Source organism: Protopterus annectens, chromosome 4.part0 (genome assembly GCF_019279795.1).
Source record: "Protopterus annectens isolate FY-2018-M chromosome 4.part0, PAN1.0, whole genome shotgun sequence".
Classification (NCBI taxonomy): Eukaryota; Metazoa; Chordata; order Ceratodontiformes; family Protopteridae; genus Protopterus; species Protopterus annectens.
This window is the reverse complement of record NC_056733.1, coordinates 893,376,839-893,394,932: the sequence shown is the minus strand read 5'-3', so window position 1 is coordinate 893,394,932 and position 18,094 is coordinate 893,376,839. Positions and strand designations below refer to the sequence as shown.

The 18,094-nt window shown below is 43.1% G+C and overlaps 1 protein-coding gene across 1 annotated transcript in view; it reads right to left on the bottom strand.

Annotated features, from left to right (window-relative positions):
• The window catches only part of SFI1 (SFI1 centrin binding protein), a 945,294-nt gene that overhangs the window by 399,732 nt on the left and 527,468 nt on the right, over positions 1 to 18,094 (bottom strand). Inside the window, exon 9 of the mRNA XM_044068851.1 lies at positions 10,509 to 10,604. Within this exon, the coding sequence (XP_043924786.1) occupies positions 10,509 to 10,604 (96 nt within the window). The remainder of the gene's footprint in view (positions 1 to 10,508; positions 10,605 to 18,094) is intronic.

Here is an 18,094-nt window from a genome sequence, read left to right as displayed (position 1 = left end):
TACAGAGACAAAGAACAAACCATGTTGAAAGGACCCAACATAACAATAAGGCAGTAGTCACTCTACCCCCAGGTCCTCAAGGAGGGGGCAGGAGGGAGGGTTTGTAAGAATGAAGGGCGAGATGGACTACAAACATCGAACGTTATAGTAAGTACATAACTTCTTTATGTTCTGTAGTCCTCTCTTGCCTTCATTCTTACACTTGGGACAGCGTCCCCAGCACCTTCATCTTGGGTGGCTCATTGGAAAATGCTCCTGAGTACTGTGGAACCAAAGGAAGACCTGTTCCTGGAAGCCATGTTCAATTTGTAGTGAGTAATGAATGTATGAGGTGAAGCCCATGTTGCTGCTGCACAGATATTATCTATTGGAATTTTAGCTTGAAAAACTGCCGAGGTAGACACAGACCTGGTAGAATGAGCTTTCACCTTGAAGGGAAGATCTTTGCCACTGGATGTATAGACAAAGGAAATGCAGCTGGAAATCCAGTGAGACAATGTGACTTTAGAAACTGGAAGGCCCTTTGTTGTATCTGAAAAGAAAACAAACAGTTGATCCGACCTTCTGAAATTCTTAGTTCTGTCAAGATAAAAACGCAATTGTCTATGTACGTCCAGTTGGTGAAATTTGTACTCTGCCTTGTTAGAAAAATTAGGGAAGAAAACAGGTAATTCAATGGACTGATTAATATTGGCCTGAGAAGAGACCTTAGGAATAAAGGAAGGGTTTGTCCGTAAGGAGACCCTATCTCTGTGAAACACCAAATAAGCGGGCTTAATGGAAAGAGCTTACAGTTCAGAGACCCTCCTTGCAGATGTGATAACCACTAAAAATATAGTTTTCCATGATAAGAACTTAAGGTCATAAGTTGCTGAAGGTTCGAAAGGGCTTGAAGTACAAAGTTCAAATCCCATGGTGCCACCGGATCCATGACTGGGAGTCTTAACAAGGTGGCCCCTTTAAGGAAAGCTCTACACAGTCTATGAGCCATAACGTTAGGGTCATTAGCCAAATGAAAGGTACAAATAGCTGCCAGTTGAACTTTAATAGTGGCAGCTGCTGAACCTTGATGGAACAATTGAGTAAGGAACTCTAAAATATCAGAAATGGGAGCTATATAAGGATCAAGGTTTCTCTCATGGGCCCAAAAGGAGAATCTTTTCCATTTACTGGTATAAATCTTTCTGGGAGAAGGTTTGTGAGAGGATGTCAGAATGTGTAACACCTCTGGAGAAAAAGTCATGAAGCCTGACTAGGGATGGAATTGGAGCTGCCATGCTGTCAAATTGAGGGTGTGGAGAGAGTGATGGAACACTCCTGACATGTGCGTCAGCAAATCTGGAACTGGGTACAGAGTCCACAGTTCGTCCATTAGATGAGGTCTGAGAAAGGGGACCCAAATCTGTCGAGGCAAGTAAGGAGCAATTAGGATAATATTGCTTCCTAAGGATATTGCTTTCTGAATAACCTTCGATATCACGGGGAATGGTGGAAAGGCATAGAGATGTCCCGAGGGCCATTCGTGAATGAGTGCATCTCTGGGTATCTCCCCTTCCGGGGGAATTAGGATGAAGTAGCTGCTGCATTTGGCATTGAGAGGGGTGGCAAACAGATCGCAGCAAGGCTGACCCCATTTGCGAAAAATTTGTTCCGCAATGCATGTGTTCAGAGACCACTCATGAGGCATCAGAATATCCCTGCTCAGCCTGTCGGCTATCACGTTGGATTTCCCCGGAATGTGCTTTGCAACCAGAAAGCGTTGGGAAGACACTGCCCACTCCTACACTCGAAGGGCTTCTCTGCAAAGGGGATAAGATTTGGTCCCTCCTTGTTTGTTTATGCACCACACCATCGACATATTGTCCAAGTGGATCGTAATCGTCCCTAGAGGGAGAAAGCTGTGAAGTGTTTGCAATGCCAGAAGCACTGCTCTCATCTCCAAGACAATGATATGCAAATGAGCCTTGTGTTTCTGCTACGTGCCCTGGACTGTTCTCCCTAGATAATGCCCCCCCACCCTATCTGGGAGGCATCTGTGGTCACAGTGGCAACGGGGGTGGGACGACAAACAGTCTGCCTGTATTTAGATTGCTGGTCTGGGTCCACCAGCGAAGATCCTGTTTGCACAAATCTGTTATCTGGATGGGATGAGAAGGGGTAGATACTGCAGTGACCATTGGGCAAAAAGTAACCACTGCAGAACCCTCATGTGCAGTCTGGCCAATGGGACTAATGTTATTTTAGAGGCCATCGTCCCTAACAACTTGAGCACCATCTTTGCTTTTCCTTTCCTTAGAGGAAGTAAGCTCAAAACTTTTTCCCTGAGGTTCTGAATTCTTTCCACGGGAAGGTAAGCCCTCATTGAGATGGCGTTTATTTCGGCGTCAATAAAATTCACATGCTGAGAGGGCAATAATGCAGATTTTTGCCAATTTACTGTAATCCCTAACTGCAAGCAAGCTGAAATGGTAGCGTCCCTGGCCTGTAACAGTAGATGCCTGGTGGTGGCAGTCAGGAGCCAGTCATCCAGGTACGGAAACACTTGGAATCCCCGACGTCTCAAGTGAGCCGTAACCACTGCCATGCATTTGGTGAACACCCTGGGGGCTGTGGTGAGACCAAAGGGCAGGGCGTGAAACTGATAATGACTGGCCCCCAGCCGGAAGCGTAAGTGACTCCGTGACTCCTTGATGCCCTATCCATCTTGATATGGTAGTATGCATCTTGGAGGTTTATGGAGCACATCAATACGTCTTTCCCTAACAACGGGAGTATCGACTGTAAGGTGACCATTCGGAACTTGGACTTCTGTACAGATTCGTTCAATTTGCTGAGATCCAAAATGGGTCTCAAGTCCCCTGTTCTTTTTGGCACCAAAAAGAATCTGGAATAAGTCCCTAATCCTACTTGGTCTGCGGGGATGGGATGGATGACTCTCTTTACAAGCAACTTTTGGATTTCTAGAGTTGCTGAATCCCTGTGACTGGGTGGAACATCTGGGATTCGTCTGATCCGAGGGGGTGGAGAAGAGAAGGGAATATGGTAACCTCTGGTAATTATCTTTAATACCAACTTGTCTTGAGTGATATCGTGCCAGGCTTCTGGGTATAAAGATATACGACCTCTGACTGGCTCCAGAGATGTGCAGTTGGGCCTCCTTTCAGGTGCGCTGATAGGGGCGACCACAAAAGGAATCGCAGTCTCCCTGGTTCTGCGGGCCTCCCCTGCCTCTAGGGTGGCATCTACCATTACTTCCTCCTCCTCTGCCTCTGGAGATGGAATCACCTTGTGCGTCCTGAAAAAAAACCTCTGCGACTTCTTGAACCACTTTTTACCGCCCTTCTGCCCTTTAGGATAGGGTCTAGAAGGAACGGAAAAACGGACTCCCACAGCAGACTGGGTTTTTTCTTCCTGTTTGCACCTGGTGAGTGTGTCCTTTACCTCGGTTCCAAACAATGAGGTTCCATCAAAGGGAGCGTTGGTAAATGTAGACTTAAAGGCCTCTGCAAAGTTACACAAGCGCATCCAGGAGTGTCTTCTAAGAGATATTCCTGAACCCGCTGCCATACTCGCTCCATCAGCTGTGTAAGATATCAGCCTCATGGAGGAGTTTACAATAGAATGTAAGGTAGACATCTGTGCGTTAACCTTCTCAGATACTGCTTCAGATACGTTACCTTGCAGAGTCTCTCCCAGTTCTTTTAGGAGATCTCTCTGGAACCTTGTGAAATGAGAAAAGCCGCTGAAGAAAAGACACTCTTCCTGTACCTATCCATCGTTCGAGGATCCTTGTTCGGTGGATGGACAGTGGAGGAAGTTTCGGCAAGTTCCTTTTTGGTGGCTGCTGCCACCACCATGGCATCTACTGGAACGCCCTTAGTAAGAAAGGCCTTGTCCTGGGGTGCTGACAAAAATTTATTTGGTCTTCTAGGAACTGGTTCCACAGAATCAAGAGATTCCCACACCTTTCGACTCACTAGATCCAGTAGCTCGTCAAAGGGTGGAGACACCCAAGAGGCGGAGGGTTGAGACCCGAAAGCCTTCAGGTACACTGACTCCTCAGAAGGGGATGTGGTGGGCCAGCCGCCTCTCTGTTTCAGGATCTCAAGGATATCTGCTAATGAGATATCATCAGAGGACGACTTGGGGGACCATTCTGACTCCTTGAGGTCAGTGTCTGATGTAATGGACTCATCAGGGGAGTCAACATGTTTCCTCTTACAAGTTTTCTTCCTAGGTGGCTCCTCAGAAGGGCATTCTAGGGAGACCTCGGAAGACTGGGGACCACTCATGGAGGCTGCGAGTCTCTGCTGTGTTGGGAGAGAGAGGGAGCTGAGACTGAAGTTGGCGCTTTAGGGGGAAGAGTGTTGGTACCTCAAGTTGAAATTGAAGACCTGGACAGCACACTCCTCATCACCTTGAAGGCCGATCCTCCCGGCCCTGAAGATGCCCCCTGCTCCAAAGATGCAGAGGCAGTCCTCGGCGCCGAGTAGATGGGTTCCGAGGCAGATGTGGGGTCCAAGCTTATCCATGCCAAAGCACAGAGAGGTAGGCTCGAAACCGAAGAGGTTCGATTTGAAGCGTCCCCCTCAGGCCCGACCGGAGAACTGAGAACCCTAGACCCCACAGATGGCACCAAAAGGGTCAAAGCAGATACTGAAACTGAGAAACCAACTGAGGTAGCTGGAACCAACCTTTCCACAACCCAAGGAACCGACATCTCTGGCTCTGAAGGCCCAGAGTGACGCGGAGGAGGAATATCGACAGGGTGTAAGGGCACATTAGGCTCTGGAGCCGACTGGGATGGAGCCGAAAGTAAATTTGCCAGCTCTGAAGTCTGAAGCAGTCTGTGCACCACTCTCTCGACGTCCTCATCAGAAAGGCTCCTAGAGGACCTGGAAGATAGAGTGGGGATCTAGATCGCTGGAAGATAGGCGACCTAAGAGTCGAGGAGACTGGTAGGAGTTCAGCTGACTGGCTCCGAGACACAGTCTCCGTTATCGGCTCCGAAACTCCTGAAGCTGAAACTGATGGATCCACCATAAGAACCTCTGTCGGCACCGAGACCAGTGGAGCCGGCGAGGATGTAGTAATTTTTTTTCCAATGTTGTCTGGCGACTCGGATGACACAGAATGAGTGGGAAACCGCCTTTTTGTAGATTTGGCTTTGTCTTTCTTGGAGGAAGGAGATTTAGAGCTGGTGGATGAAGAAGCCAACTCCTCCTCAAAAGAATGCTTCAATAGTCCTTTCAAAATAAGTTTGTTCTTCCTCTCCTGAAGAACACGGGGACTGAAGGCATGACAAAACAAGCAAGACTCATGGAGGTGAACAGCCCCCAAACAGTACACATTGTGCCCATCCGTTATGGACATTTTCTGGGCACATTTTGTACATTTTTTGAAGTCCAAAGGCTTGTGATCTTTAGTATCTTTAGACATAGTGCAATAAACAAGTAAGATAACAATGCACAATAACTACTTTCAAACAGATAGTCAGGCAACAGGAAAGACAAACAGGCAGACAGATGACTAGGTCCTCTAACTTAAACGGGCTTAGCCCTAAGACGAGAAGAGATAACCCGAGGACTAGGTCCTCTAACTTAAACAGGCCTAGCCCAGGGAGAGACAAACAACAGAACCAAGGACTAGGTCCTCAAACTTAAACGGGCCTAGCCCAAGGTGAAAGGAAATAGGAATAAGAACAAACAGCAAATGCGAAGTGATGCAGGGATACAAGAAAGGCCAACGGAAGAACGGCCAATCAAAGCACAAACAGTACACACAGTAAACTGCAGTAAAATGTCTAAGACAGACAAGTAATGCAATAACACACTAAACTATATAATATAATAATTTTTAGTGAACAAATAGCTTGAAAAAACGTATTTAAAGTTTTCACTTAGCCACGGCCAAGAAGAAGCACGTCTGAGCTCAACGAGCGGCAAACAAGATCTGTGATATGTTAGTGGTGCATGATGGGATACCTCCTAGCCACGAGCCAACCAGAAGTTTTTGAGCTAGAGAATGGCTGAGTCGGAGCCGAGGTTCGGCTCCGATCCCAAATGTAAGAATGAAGGCGAGATAGGACTACAGAACATCAGTGTATTTATGGGTAGAGGAGGTGGAGCTCCTGGGTTGAAGTCTCTGCAAAAGGCTGGCTTTGGATCTGACTTGTATCTGATAACCCACAGGTTTAAGCCAAAAGGAAAAAACAACACTGGATCAGAAGTTGTTTACAAAAAAAAAAGATAATTAGCATGGCATATAAAATATTACACAGTAACTATAATAAACAGAGAAAATTAGAAAAGTTTGGAAAGAGAGAAAGGAAATGCATTGGGAGGACATCAGTACGGCTCACAAGTACGCACCAAATTCTAGAATGTTCAGGATTTTTTCTTGGAAATGTTTGCATCAGTATTTTATACCCCAAGCAGAATTCACAAACATTTTCTCAGACAAATACTGGAGGTGTGATGGGGAAGACAGATATTTGGGAATATGGTTTTCTGGTACTGTAAAGAGTTGGCAGATTTTAAAAATTCCCTAGAGTACTTTGCTAAAATGGTTCTAAGGCAAAATGGTGGGAAGAGCAAATGGTTCTAACTAAGGCAATTATTCTTCCGATCTGAGTTATAGGATCTGAATTTCTCTGACACAGTAAGTTCCTACTATGTTTAATATTACTGGCTGCCAAAAAAACCCCAGAATTAAAAGAAAACAGAACTGAAAATCTAAACAAGCTGTAACTGAAGTACTGAATGCTGTAAAGGACATAAACTGGAGATGGAATCTTCAGAAAAGGGAAAGAGCAAATTATATAAAAATAAATGGAATTTGTGGGAGCAATATGTGCAGAATAGTATTCAGGAGGATGATGAATGATGTTTTAAGGAAGGAGGAGTTGAGCAATTTACATAATGTTGATGTGAATGATAATTATTAGAAAGAAAACATGTATAATGCATGGAAATAATGAAAAACGTTACTATGTATGCGTACGTATGAAATCGTTTAAAATGTGAAGATTTAATAAAGGTGTTAAAAACAGAAGGCAAAAGGAACACTACTCCTACATTTATTTCACAGCTTAATTTTAGTTGTAGCAAGATTAACTGTGCCAAAGTACCACATCTGTATATCTTTCCTCTACCCATGTCACCTTACTTTTGCTACCTCATGCATCCTCACTGACTCAGTATTCATTTCAACATTATTCCTATGATATCCTCCCCTGATATCTCATTACCCTCTTCAATGTTATTCCTGTGAAGCTCCTAACCAATCTTCTGCGTAACATCTGACTAACTCATTCATATGCCTTTATTATTCTAACTCATGCCAACCTGCATATTTGCCGAACAGGTTTTGTAAGGGATATTCTCACACAAATGCACCGTTACCGTCACCACTGTTATTGCACACTATACTGGTTTCCCACTAACTGCTCTTTCTTTCGCCAACAGTACACACATTTATGTTGCTTAGCTCAAAGATCTTGTTCTGTTTTATAATGCATCGTACTAACTGTGAGGCATTACCCGTGTTCCTGCAATCTACTGTACCCTTTGTAACAAGTTTTAGGGAGTCACAGCAGCTGAAAAAGTCCACAAGGATCACTCAGCTTAATCAATAAAAAAACATTAAATAAACCCATAACTTATGAATGCTGGTACACTAAGCTTCTCCTGATTTTCTGACACCGGAGGTGGGTACACTATCTGCTAGTACCCTTGCCTGACTGTAAAAGTGTATAGTCTTTTCCAGGACCCAGTGTCTATAGCACCAGCCAAAAGCCAGAGGAAATAGTGCATATCATATCCCCAGTAAATAAATGCCTAACTTATGCAAAAAAATTTTTTTCAATCCTCAGGAGTACATATATGCACTTAAAAGCTGCAGATGGGCACCTCTCAAATACCTCCCATAAGACAAATCAGTGGAGTTATTTAACTCCACCTTCCTTAGCATCCTAAATAAGCTTGCCCCACCTAGAAAAATTAGGATAAAACCTGACTACACCCCATGGCTAACCAAAGAAATGAGCTCTACTAAAAGCAACAGACAAAGCCTGGAACAATTGGCACCATAACAAATCACTAACCAATTGTCAGAAATACCTAGAACTAAGAAATTCTGGCAAAAAACATATAAGACAAGAGAAAAAAGAATATTATGCTAAAATAGAACTAGAACACCAAGGAAACCCACAAAAGTTCTGGTCGGCAATCAAGAAACTCCTTCAGCCTGGTCAAATCACTATCCCCTTCCCAAACACTGATAACACCATGGATGACATACCCACACAGTTTAACAAATTTTTCACCAATTCTATAGTCAAACTAACAAATAGAACGAAAAAAGGAGTTCACAACAGCCACTCGCTAGAGTCCAAAAACACGCTCACAACAGCCACTCGCTCAAACTAACAAACACTAGCCACTCCTCTGCCCACTCCTCTTTCTCCAACACAAAATAATGTCTCTATACAACCTATTTTCTTACTGCCACCATAAAAAAAATACCTCAAAAATTCAAACAACCAACCCTAGCTGCAGACAACCTATCACATATTATCTCAAAATTGCTGCAGAAGCCATCACGTACACTGTCTCCATCCTTATAAACTGCTCCATCACTGAACAAGGTCCCAACTATCTGGAAAATAGCCCACATCATTCCCCTACATAAAGGCAGCAGCTCTATAGAGCTTTCCAACTACCATCCAATTGCTATCCTCTCTCTACTATCAAAAATTCTGGAAAAATGCATCCATACTCATTTCCTCCACTATCTCCTCACTAACAATCTACTATCCAAAACTCAACAAGGATTCTGCCCACACCACAGTACAACCACTGCCCTTCTAAGTTTCACTAACTCTGTCAACATTCTCAGAAATGAAGGTAACCTGGTATCATCTATCTTTCTGGACCTCTCAAAAGCATATGACACAGTCTCACACTCCAGACTGTTAAACACACTATCAAAATTTAAAACCAGACACTCCACGCTCACCTGGTTCGAGAGTTATCTCACTGGGAGGCAACTAGCAGTCAAATGTGTGTAAATCCCGCTCCCCCCTGCTGTCAGTCACCTTAGGGGTCCCACAAGGATCCACTCTTGGCCCTCTTAGCTTCATATTATTCACTAATAGCCTACATACTGCCACTAATGAAGCCATGTTAATACAATACACTGATGACTCTACCTTAATTTGTGCAGCCCCAACACTCCACCATCTTCAGGAAATAACACAACAAACCTTCTCTAAAGTAGAATCCTGGCTAACTAATGCCCATTTGATAGTCAATCCCAACAAAACAAAATTCATATTGTTTCACCATACAAGATCCCCAGACCCCTCTTCGCTATTCAAAATCACAACAGCAAATACCATCATTACCCCAGTCTCCCACATCAAACTCCCAGGAGTAGTAATAGAGCAAAGCATAAACTTTGATCTCCACATAAATCAATCAAAAAAGTCCACAAAAATAGGTAGCTCATACAGGAACAAACATTTCCTCAAAGACGAATCCAACATCTCCATTGCCAGAACCCACCTTATCTCCACACTCATATATGTGTCTCCCTTCCTTACTAACCTCAAGAAAACTTACATAAACAAACTAGATAGCTGCTATAATAAAATAGCAAAGTTCACTACAGATGCTAGCTACAGATCCCATCACTGTCATGCTCTCAAAGAACTCTCATGGCTAGAATTCCCCAGCCTACTAATTTTGGACCATTTTCTCCATGTCCCACCAAATACTTAACCAAACTGAAAAAACACCCACTCTCAAAGGCCTACTTACTCACTATTCCAATAACCGGACCATATGCTCCAGTAACAAAAACATAGTAAACATCACTAAAAGTAGTAATAATGCTGGTGACTCACTATGCTCAAACAGTATAGGCAAAGTCTGGAGCTCCCTATCCATCGATATTAGATCCACCTCCGGCACCACCAAGTTTAAGAAACTACTAAAAGATCACCTAACATCTACCTTGCTCTGCTCATGTACTAACCCTGGACAACTTTCACTCACTCAGATATAACTTCAAACTACACTTTATAACTCCTTTAACCTCCTTCTCACTTACCTGTATCTCCTTGTCTTCCTCGTACTTGTAAACTATATTCTGTCAGATGACTTACTAAATGTACTGTAGAGACTTAAGAAAATCTAAGACATGCTGTACTGTATTCATACTTTGTGTGTAATCTCATCTTTTATCTATATATTTTTGCTGATTAATCTCCTACATATATAAATTGCTTTACTGATCTCTGCTAGACCGTAAGTAGATACATATAAGCTGTATAGTAAACTTTTTCTTTGTTGCACTAGACATATATTAGTAAAAATGTACTTTGCTGGAGCTTTTCTCCTTGGGCCTCCGCTGAAATTGAACACTGTTGTCCAGTTGGACCATCCCAGTAAACAAATGTTAAATAAATAAATAAATAAATGAATAAAATTATGCAAATGATGTACCTGTTGTCAGTATCATGCAAGAGGCCTTCTCTCTGTAATGACTGTATAAGAAAGTCTGGTCGTCGAGGCTGGAGTCTTGTCTGACGAACTGTATGACTGGAAAGGGGGGAGAAGAAAATAGGTTAATATCAAACAGGTTTAAAAGAAGTTGTTTTTTAACCTTCAAATTCAGCACAACTTAAATAGGTAGCCACCGAAGAGAAACCAGTTGCATACTTACCATAATAACAGATTCATGTTGTTTTATTTTCATCCAGTTCAACTGTAGGTTGTCGAATCTAACTGGATCCAACCTCAGCACTGATCTTGAAGCTTTTCAGTTCCAGTGCTCTGACTCCTCCTCTATCTGTAATTCCCTGGTCTCGACCCTACTACTCAGGTCGAGTTTTGCACCCTGACGTATATGAAAATGTCAACAAAAACCCTACTCAATGAAAAAAAGGGGAGTTCTATTCTTCCTAGCTTCTAAATGACATGAAGCAGGTCATGACATGGCAACAGAACACTGACAGAGGTGACTGCTTACTGACAGAGAATTCCAAGACCGACTGGTCTTCAGAGTCTAATTAATGACAATTTTGTCAGGGGCAGGCGGGAGGGATGTTAAACCAGACAAAAATCAGGAAACATGGCTCTATCGTTTTGGAAGGTACATAAACTTTCGTATCCACTGTTGCCTGTTTTCATCTGATTCATCTATAGGACAGATTCCCAAGCATACAGTCCCGGGTGGTATCAAGGAAGGACACCCACCCCTAAGAATGGTGGAGCCAAAAGATAAGCGAGATCTGGATTGTTCATCCAGCTTATAATGTGCCATAAAAGTATGAATTGTTGACCAAGTAGCAGCTGCACAGATATCATCAATATGAAGTTTGCTACAATGGCAGTAAATATGGCCACAGCCCTTGTGCAATGACCTTTGGGCTTAGATTGTAAGGGTATAACCCCTTTTTATTGTACACAAAGGTAAGAGAATCTGATAACCATTTAGACAAAGTAATGTTAACAACCATTTTGCCCAAGTTTTGCTTGGAGAATGACAAAAAAGTTAATCAGACTTCCTGAAAGGCTTAGCTCGATGGAGACAGAACCTGAGTTGGTGATGGACATCCAGCAAATGAAGCATGTATCGACCTTTATTAGAAAATTGAGGAAAAATGACTGGTAGATTTACACCCTGATTTGGATTAGCTTTGGATGCCACCTTAGATAGGAAAGAATCATTAGTTCTCAGTGAAACCCTATCCTTACAAAAACAGGTAGGGAGGTCTACAAGAAAGTGCTTGCATCTCTAATACACGCTAAGCTGAAGTGACAGTCACCATATTGTTTTCCAAAATGGAAACTTCAAGTCCACTGTAGCCGCTGGCTGAAATGGTGGCTGAGTTATGTCTCAAGGAGGAGCAGAATCTGTGAATGGGGACCGAAGAAGGAATTTTCCTTTTAAAACCTTTACAAATCTTCAATAAGGCAATAGAAGAGTTGTTCTGCCCTATGCGAAAACTAGAGATAGCTGCCAGCTGTACCTTGACAGTTGAGTAGCTAGATCCACTGTGGAAAAAGTTCTAATAAAAACTGTAAAATGGAGGGAACAGGTGCCCAAAAGGGGTCTAGACCTTTAGATAAAGCCTAAATGAAAATCTTTTCCATTTGGTAAGGTACACCTTAGTGGTGGCATGTTTTTCAGAGGCTGATAATATCTGAACCCCAGAGGGAAAAAGCCTGGTATCTCTAGCTACCATTAAAATTAGAGGAACCAAGCAGTTAAATTTCATGGCCTTCTGCTCTGTGGGAGTTAGTTGGGTGAGACAAAAGATCTGGATATTGATCCAGTTTCCATGGAAGATGTACTAGAAGAGGCCACAGGAATGGAAACTGTCTGCCAAGGCCAGAAAGGGGCAATAATCTCTCTAAACTAGCTAACTCCTATAATAATACTGCCAGGTTTGCCACTGGGAACCCATTTAGAACTCACCACTGTCTGAACCTACAGCATCTCGACTGGCATGAACTAAAAAACATTCTGATACTTTCCCAACTTACCATTGTTCATAGGATATTCTACCAACCTAACAACACACCGATACTCTAACCTTATTATCCCCTATACAAACCTCAATTCCTTACACTCTTCCACTAAACTACTGGCTAGCATTAGCAAGTCTAATAACTTGGCAGGTGACTCCTTGTTTTCTAATACCGCTGGAAAATATTGGAACATGTTGCCATCAAATCTAACGGCACTTCCCTCCTTCTCACTCTTTAAACAAAGGCTGAAGCAACATCTTAAAACACACTGGTTATGCCCTTGCCGTTACCCTGACTAACTATCTGCATTCTCTTTTGCCATTTCCTCTATACTGCCTCCCCTCACCTTTTAACACTACTTACCCCTAGGCAGTGGTAACTGTCTTAAATTATTGTTGCAAATAGGAGATGAATTAAACTGTGAACATATTGCAAACAACCTCACATATCTTAATGTAAGAGTATCTTATTCCTTTCAATGTTTTGTGTTTCATAATTAGCATACTTCTCTTTAGCTAAGGCTAGCTAATTATTTTTAACTAAATTTTTCTTTATATTTGTGTAAATAATTATTTTTGAATATTGTGTTTGCTTAAATAGTATGACTTTGTAACTACTGTTCTCTCATTTATTTTTATCATACATTTTATTTCTCTTATATTTGTACATTATAAACTTAAATGTTACTGTGGAGCTTTTCTCCCTGGGCCTCTGCTGAAAATGGAAATATATCCAGTTGGACTAGCCCGGTTAACAAATGTAAAATAAAATAAATAAACCTTGGCCTTGCATATTCTTGCTTTCTGTATACATTTTTTCATTAGATGCAAAGGGGAAGAGGCATAGAGATGACCCAGGGGCCACTTGCGAACCAGACCATCCCTCCGGGACTGACCCTGTGGTGGGATCAAGGCAAAGTAGTTGCTGCACTTGTGGTTTAGATGAAACACAAAAAAGGTCACAGCAACACTGACCCCAGCGAGTAAAGACCAAGTTAGTCACTTTCGGATTGAGGGACCACTTGTGAGGCATTAGGACAGACCTACTCAGTTTGTCTTGCTAAAACACTGGATGACCCCAGGATATGTGTTGCTGCAAGAAAGTAGTGTGAAGACATCGCCCGTTGCCACACTCTCATGACTTTGTTGTATAAAAGGTAAGAATGAGTTCTTCTTTGTTTGCTGATGTAGTTGAACCACCCCTCTGGGGAGACTATCCTAAAAAGCTTGCAATCCTACTAGGACTGCCCTCGTCTACAGAACACTGAGGTGAAGATTGATCTCTGTGTGTGACCATGTGCCCTGAACAGTCTTCACTTTGAAATTTACCCCCACCCTAGAAGGGAAACATCTGTTGTCACAATGCCCACTGGGGAACTTGTTCGGAATGGTCCTCTGTTTACCACCAAAGGAGACATTATTCACCAGGATATAGACTGTCTGCAGATCCGAATTAGTTTTATTTTGGTATGGAATGGATGGATTCTTTGAGACCACTGAAGTTCCATGGAGGACCCTCAAGTATTTGGCAAGAGGCATCATGAGAATTGTAGATGCCATAAGACCGAACAGTCGAAGGATCAACCTATCTGGAAGACAGGGTTTGTGAAAAAAGTACAGTTGTGTACACCTATCATAAATGTAGATGTTTGAGTGTATTCATTGTTGCAGTACTGACTTGTGGGATTTCCTGCCATGGAAGCCCTTGGCCAGCCTGACTTCCAGAGAAACTTTTCCCCTCCTCTTGAAGTTGGTGTATGCCCTGTCCACCATCACTACATCTGGATATAAAGAGAGTCAGCTGATGCCATGACCTCAGTACTTTTTTGCCCCCAACAAGTAGCAGTCCCCAGTATGTCACTGAGGTCAGGGGACTAGGACCCTAGATTCCAGAATAAGTGTGGAGGAGGGAGCAACCCTGACTGAGAAGGAGAATGTCCTAATCTAGAAAGGGAGGAGGGAAAGAATACTACAATAGTGAATACACTCAGACATCTACATTTATGATATGTGCACACAAGTGTGTTTCACTGATGAAGTACGGACTTGTGGGATGATCCCCAAATTTGAAAGGAAGGTGGATGGATGAAATAAGGAGAGGCAAGAATGTCCTGCAAAATGGCAGTGGCAAACCCTGTTCTGGACTTGGAAAAAGTAGGAAGATGGTAATGACTGGTGAAAGTACGAACAGAGGAACAAGTAGCTGCTTCCAATAAGTCCTTAGTAACCACTTCTTTAAGAAAAACAGCAGACGTGGCAGTAGCCCTAGTGGAATCTGTCTTCACAGAATCAGGAGGCTTCTTACCATGACAGCTGTAGCAAAATGAGATACAGTGGGAGACCTATTTGGAAATTGTTTAGAAACTGGTCTGCCCTCAAAGCTACTGCCAAAAGCCACAAAACGTTAGTCTGACTTTTCCTGACATCCTTGGCTCTGTTCAAATAGGAATGCAGTTCCCTATGCACAGTCAAGGAATGAAGGATCCTTTCTCCCCTGTTCTGAGGGTTAGGAAAGAATGTAGGCAAGTGTATGGTCTGGTTTAAAGAAGTATCTGTCACCACACTGGGCATAAAGGAAGGAGTGGGCCTAAGAGATGCTCAGTCTGTGTGGAAAATGATGAAACATTCCACATACATAAGAGCCTGAAGCTCTGACATCTTTCTAACTGAGATAACAGCTAGTACGAAGGCTGTCTTCCAGGCAAGAAATTTAATATTAGCAGAAGCTGCTTGTTCGAAGGGTAGAAGGGTGAGCTTCTCCAGAATGAAACTGAAGTCCCTGGAGGAACAGGAGGTTCTCTGAGAGGCTTAATGTGGAAAATGCCTCTCAGAAACTGTTTCATGACGGGATGTGCACAGACAGGAGAAGATAGCTAGGCAGAAATAGCTGAAGCATGGATTTTTATAGAAGACTACAAGAGACCTTTTTCAAAAAGGATAGATAAGTACGACAGGATCAAAAGGATCTGAGCTTGGTGAGGCCTTTGTCTCGTTTGTCTGTACCCTATAATGAATCTTTTACTTGTGGCAGAGTAAGACTTTCTAGTGCTAGGTCTCCTGGATTTTTTTTTTTTTAGAATGTCCAGAACATGTTTGTTGAGAAGCAACCCCTTTACATGGGATCAAGGCATTATCTAAGCTGTCAGTTTGAGTGTCTGCAGGTTCGGGTGTATGACTGTACCCCTGTTCTGAGTTAACGAGTCAACTTTCTGTGGCCGCAGACATAGTTCCCAGTTGGTTAGACTGAGCAGTAGAGGGTACCAGTGCTGTCTCGGCCAGTATGGGGCCATCAGAATTACCCTTGACTCTTCTTCCTTTATTTTCAGCAGTACCCTAGGTAGTAGTTGTACCGGGGGGAAGCATAGCTGAACAGGCCTGCCTAAAGAAAGAAAAAGGCATCTGTCGTCCAAGATGACTTAATTTTGTTCCCGGAGCAAAACTTTTTCAAGTGAGCATTTTTTGATAGCAAAAAGGTCTCTCTGTGGCACACCCCTTTTTTGGCTATGCCTCTGACAGGCTCCTGCTGAGGTGATCTGCCAGTTGACTGGTTTCTCCTGGTAGGTACTGTGTCATGAGGTGCAGTCCTGGGGAGTGTGCCGTATCCCAAATATCCATGGCTAAGCAGTAAAGGGGGTAAGAGTGGGTCGCGTCTTCTTTGTGTATATATCACATAACAGTAGTACTGTCTGTCTTTATTAGGAGGACTCCAGGATTCCATTGTTCTTGAAGGAAATCAGGCCTTTTTGGGCTGCCATCAGTTCTTTTACGTTGTTGTGTTTGTTTTTAACTTTGAGTCCCATCTGCCTTGAGTCTGAAAGTTGTTGTAGCAGGCTCCCTAAACAATTTCTGATGCATCTATTGTCAGAGTTTGGTTCTGAGGAATGTACCTGAAAGGAAGGCCTGGACTGAAGAAGCATGTTTGGACCCACTAGACAAACTCTTTCCTGAGACAAGGAAGCAGTTTTATCCTGAAGTTGAGAGAATGAGAGTCTTGGCACCACACATTTTTGAGGTACCACTGCAGTTTCCTCATTTGTAGTCTGGCCAGAGGGATCTTGAGGATGCAAGAGGCCATATAAGGCTCTAATGAACACTCTGGCTGTGAGGTACTCCTGACAAGGAGCTTTTGAAGTACATAGTTAGAAAGATAACCTTGTATGGAGGAAGAAAGGCCTTCTGAAGAGATGAGTCCAGTAAAGCTCCTAGAAACCCAAACCTGTTCATGGGGTTTGTTTGAGATTTTTTGGTACTGACGGTGAAACCCACTGAGTTTAGTATATTTTGGGTATAAAACAAATCTGCTTTGAGTTTTCTAGGTCTGCTGCCTGAACAAGGCAATTGTCTAAGTAAGGGTAAATCTGAATTCTCTTTGTCCTGCAGATGGCTGTCATCAGGGCTAGGCATTCTGAGAAAACCCTGGGTGCAGCATACGAGCCAAACATCAGAGCACAGAACTGATAATGCCTCATACCTGCGCTGAAGTAAGAACCTCCTGTGTGATTCCTGTAAGGGGATATGGAGGTATGTGTCTTTTAAATCTAAGGTTACCCCATGAAGGCAGTGGGGGAAATCATAAGCAGTAGTTTTTGAAGAGTTAGCATTTTGAATTTTGGGATCTGCAAAAATCGGTTGAGGCTTGACAAGTCTTGAATTGGCCACCAGGTGCTTTCTTTTCTGGGGACTAGGAAAAGTCTAGAGTAAAATTCTTTTCCTTGCAAAGAGGTTGGTACAGGTTCCACATAGCCTTGAGTGCAAAGAAGCTTTATTTGGTTTAAGGCCTCTGCCTTTTGGTTTGGAGGAATATCTGGGAAACCTGAATGAGTCAAGGGTTGTTTGAACTTGAGTTTGTAACCTCTATGAATAATATTTAGAACCCATAAATCCCAGGTAATGAGGGTCCAGTTATTGAAGAACAGGGACTGCACCCCCATACCTGGAGGGAGAGTGAGGGGGAGGGAATGGGGGAGGGGAAAGGGACTGCCATGTAAAAATCATGATTGCTCCCTGCTAGGTCCCTTGGGGAGGGGAGAGCAGGTTCGATCCCACAGGCCAAATGGAGTCTGTCTGCCACTGTCTTGACCACTGGTGCTGTCTTTGGCTCTTTTCCCTATGATGTCTCCTTTGCCTAGGCTTACACTTGTGGGGGGGGGGGACCATCGTATAATGGTAGAGTAATTCTGACTGAAATGAGGAGGTTGGACCTGGGGGAAGTCCTTGAAAGTTTGCAAGGATTTTCCCTTATCCTCCATTTTAAGCACAGCCTCAGCCTTAGGACCAAAAAAGTCTTATCCAAGGGGGCATCCAGGAGACTGGATTTGACATGTTCAGCAAGGGACTTCTCCATCAGGCAAGCATGCCTTCTAATAAAAGATCCTGTGGCTGCTGTCCTGTTGGAGCCTTCCAAGGTATCATAGCCATAGTGCAGTGAGTAGTTAATCACTTCAGAACAGGAGTTACATAAATTCAGTAATTCTTTTGAGAGGTCCTTATTTTCAGCCCTCATCAGCTTTTGTTTCATCTGGTCAAAATAGTTTCCATTGGCAGTTCAAAGCCTTC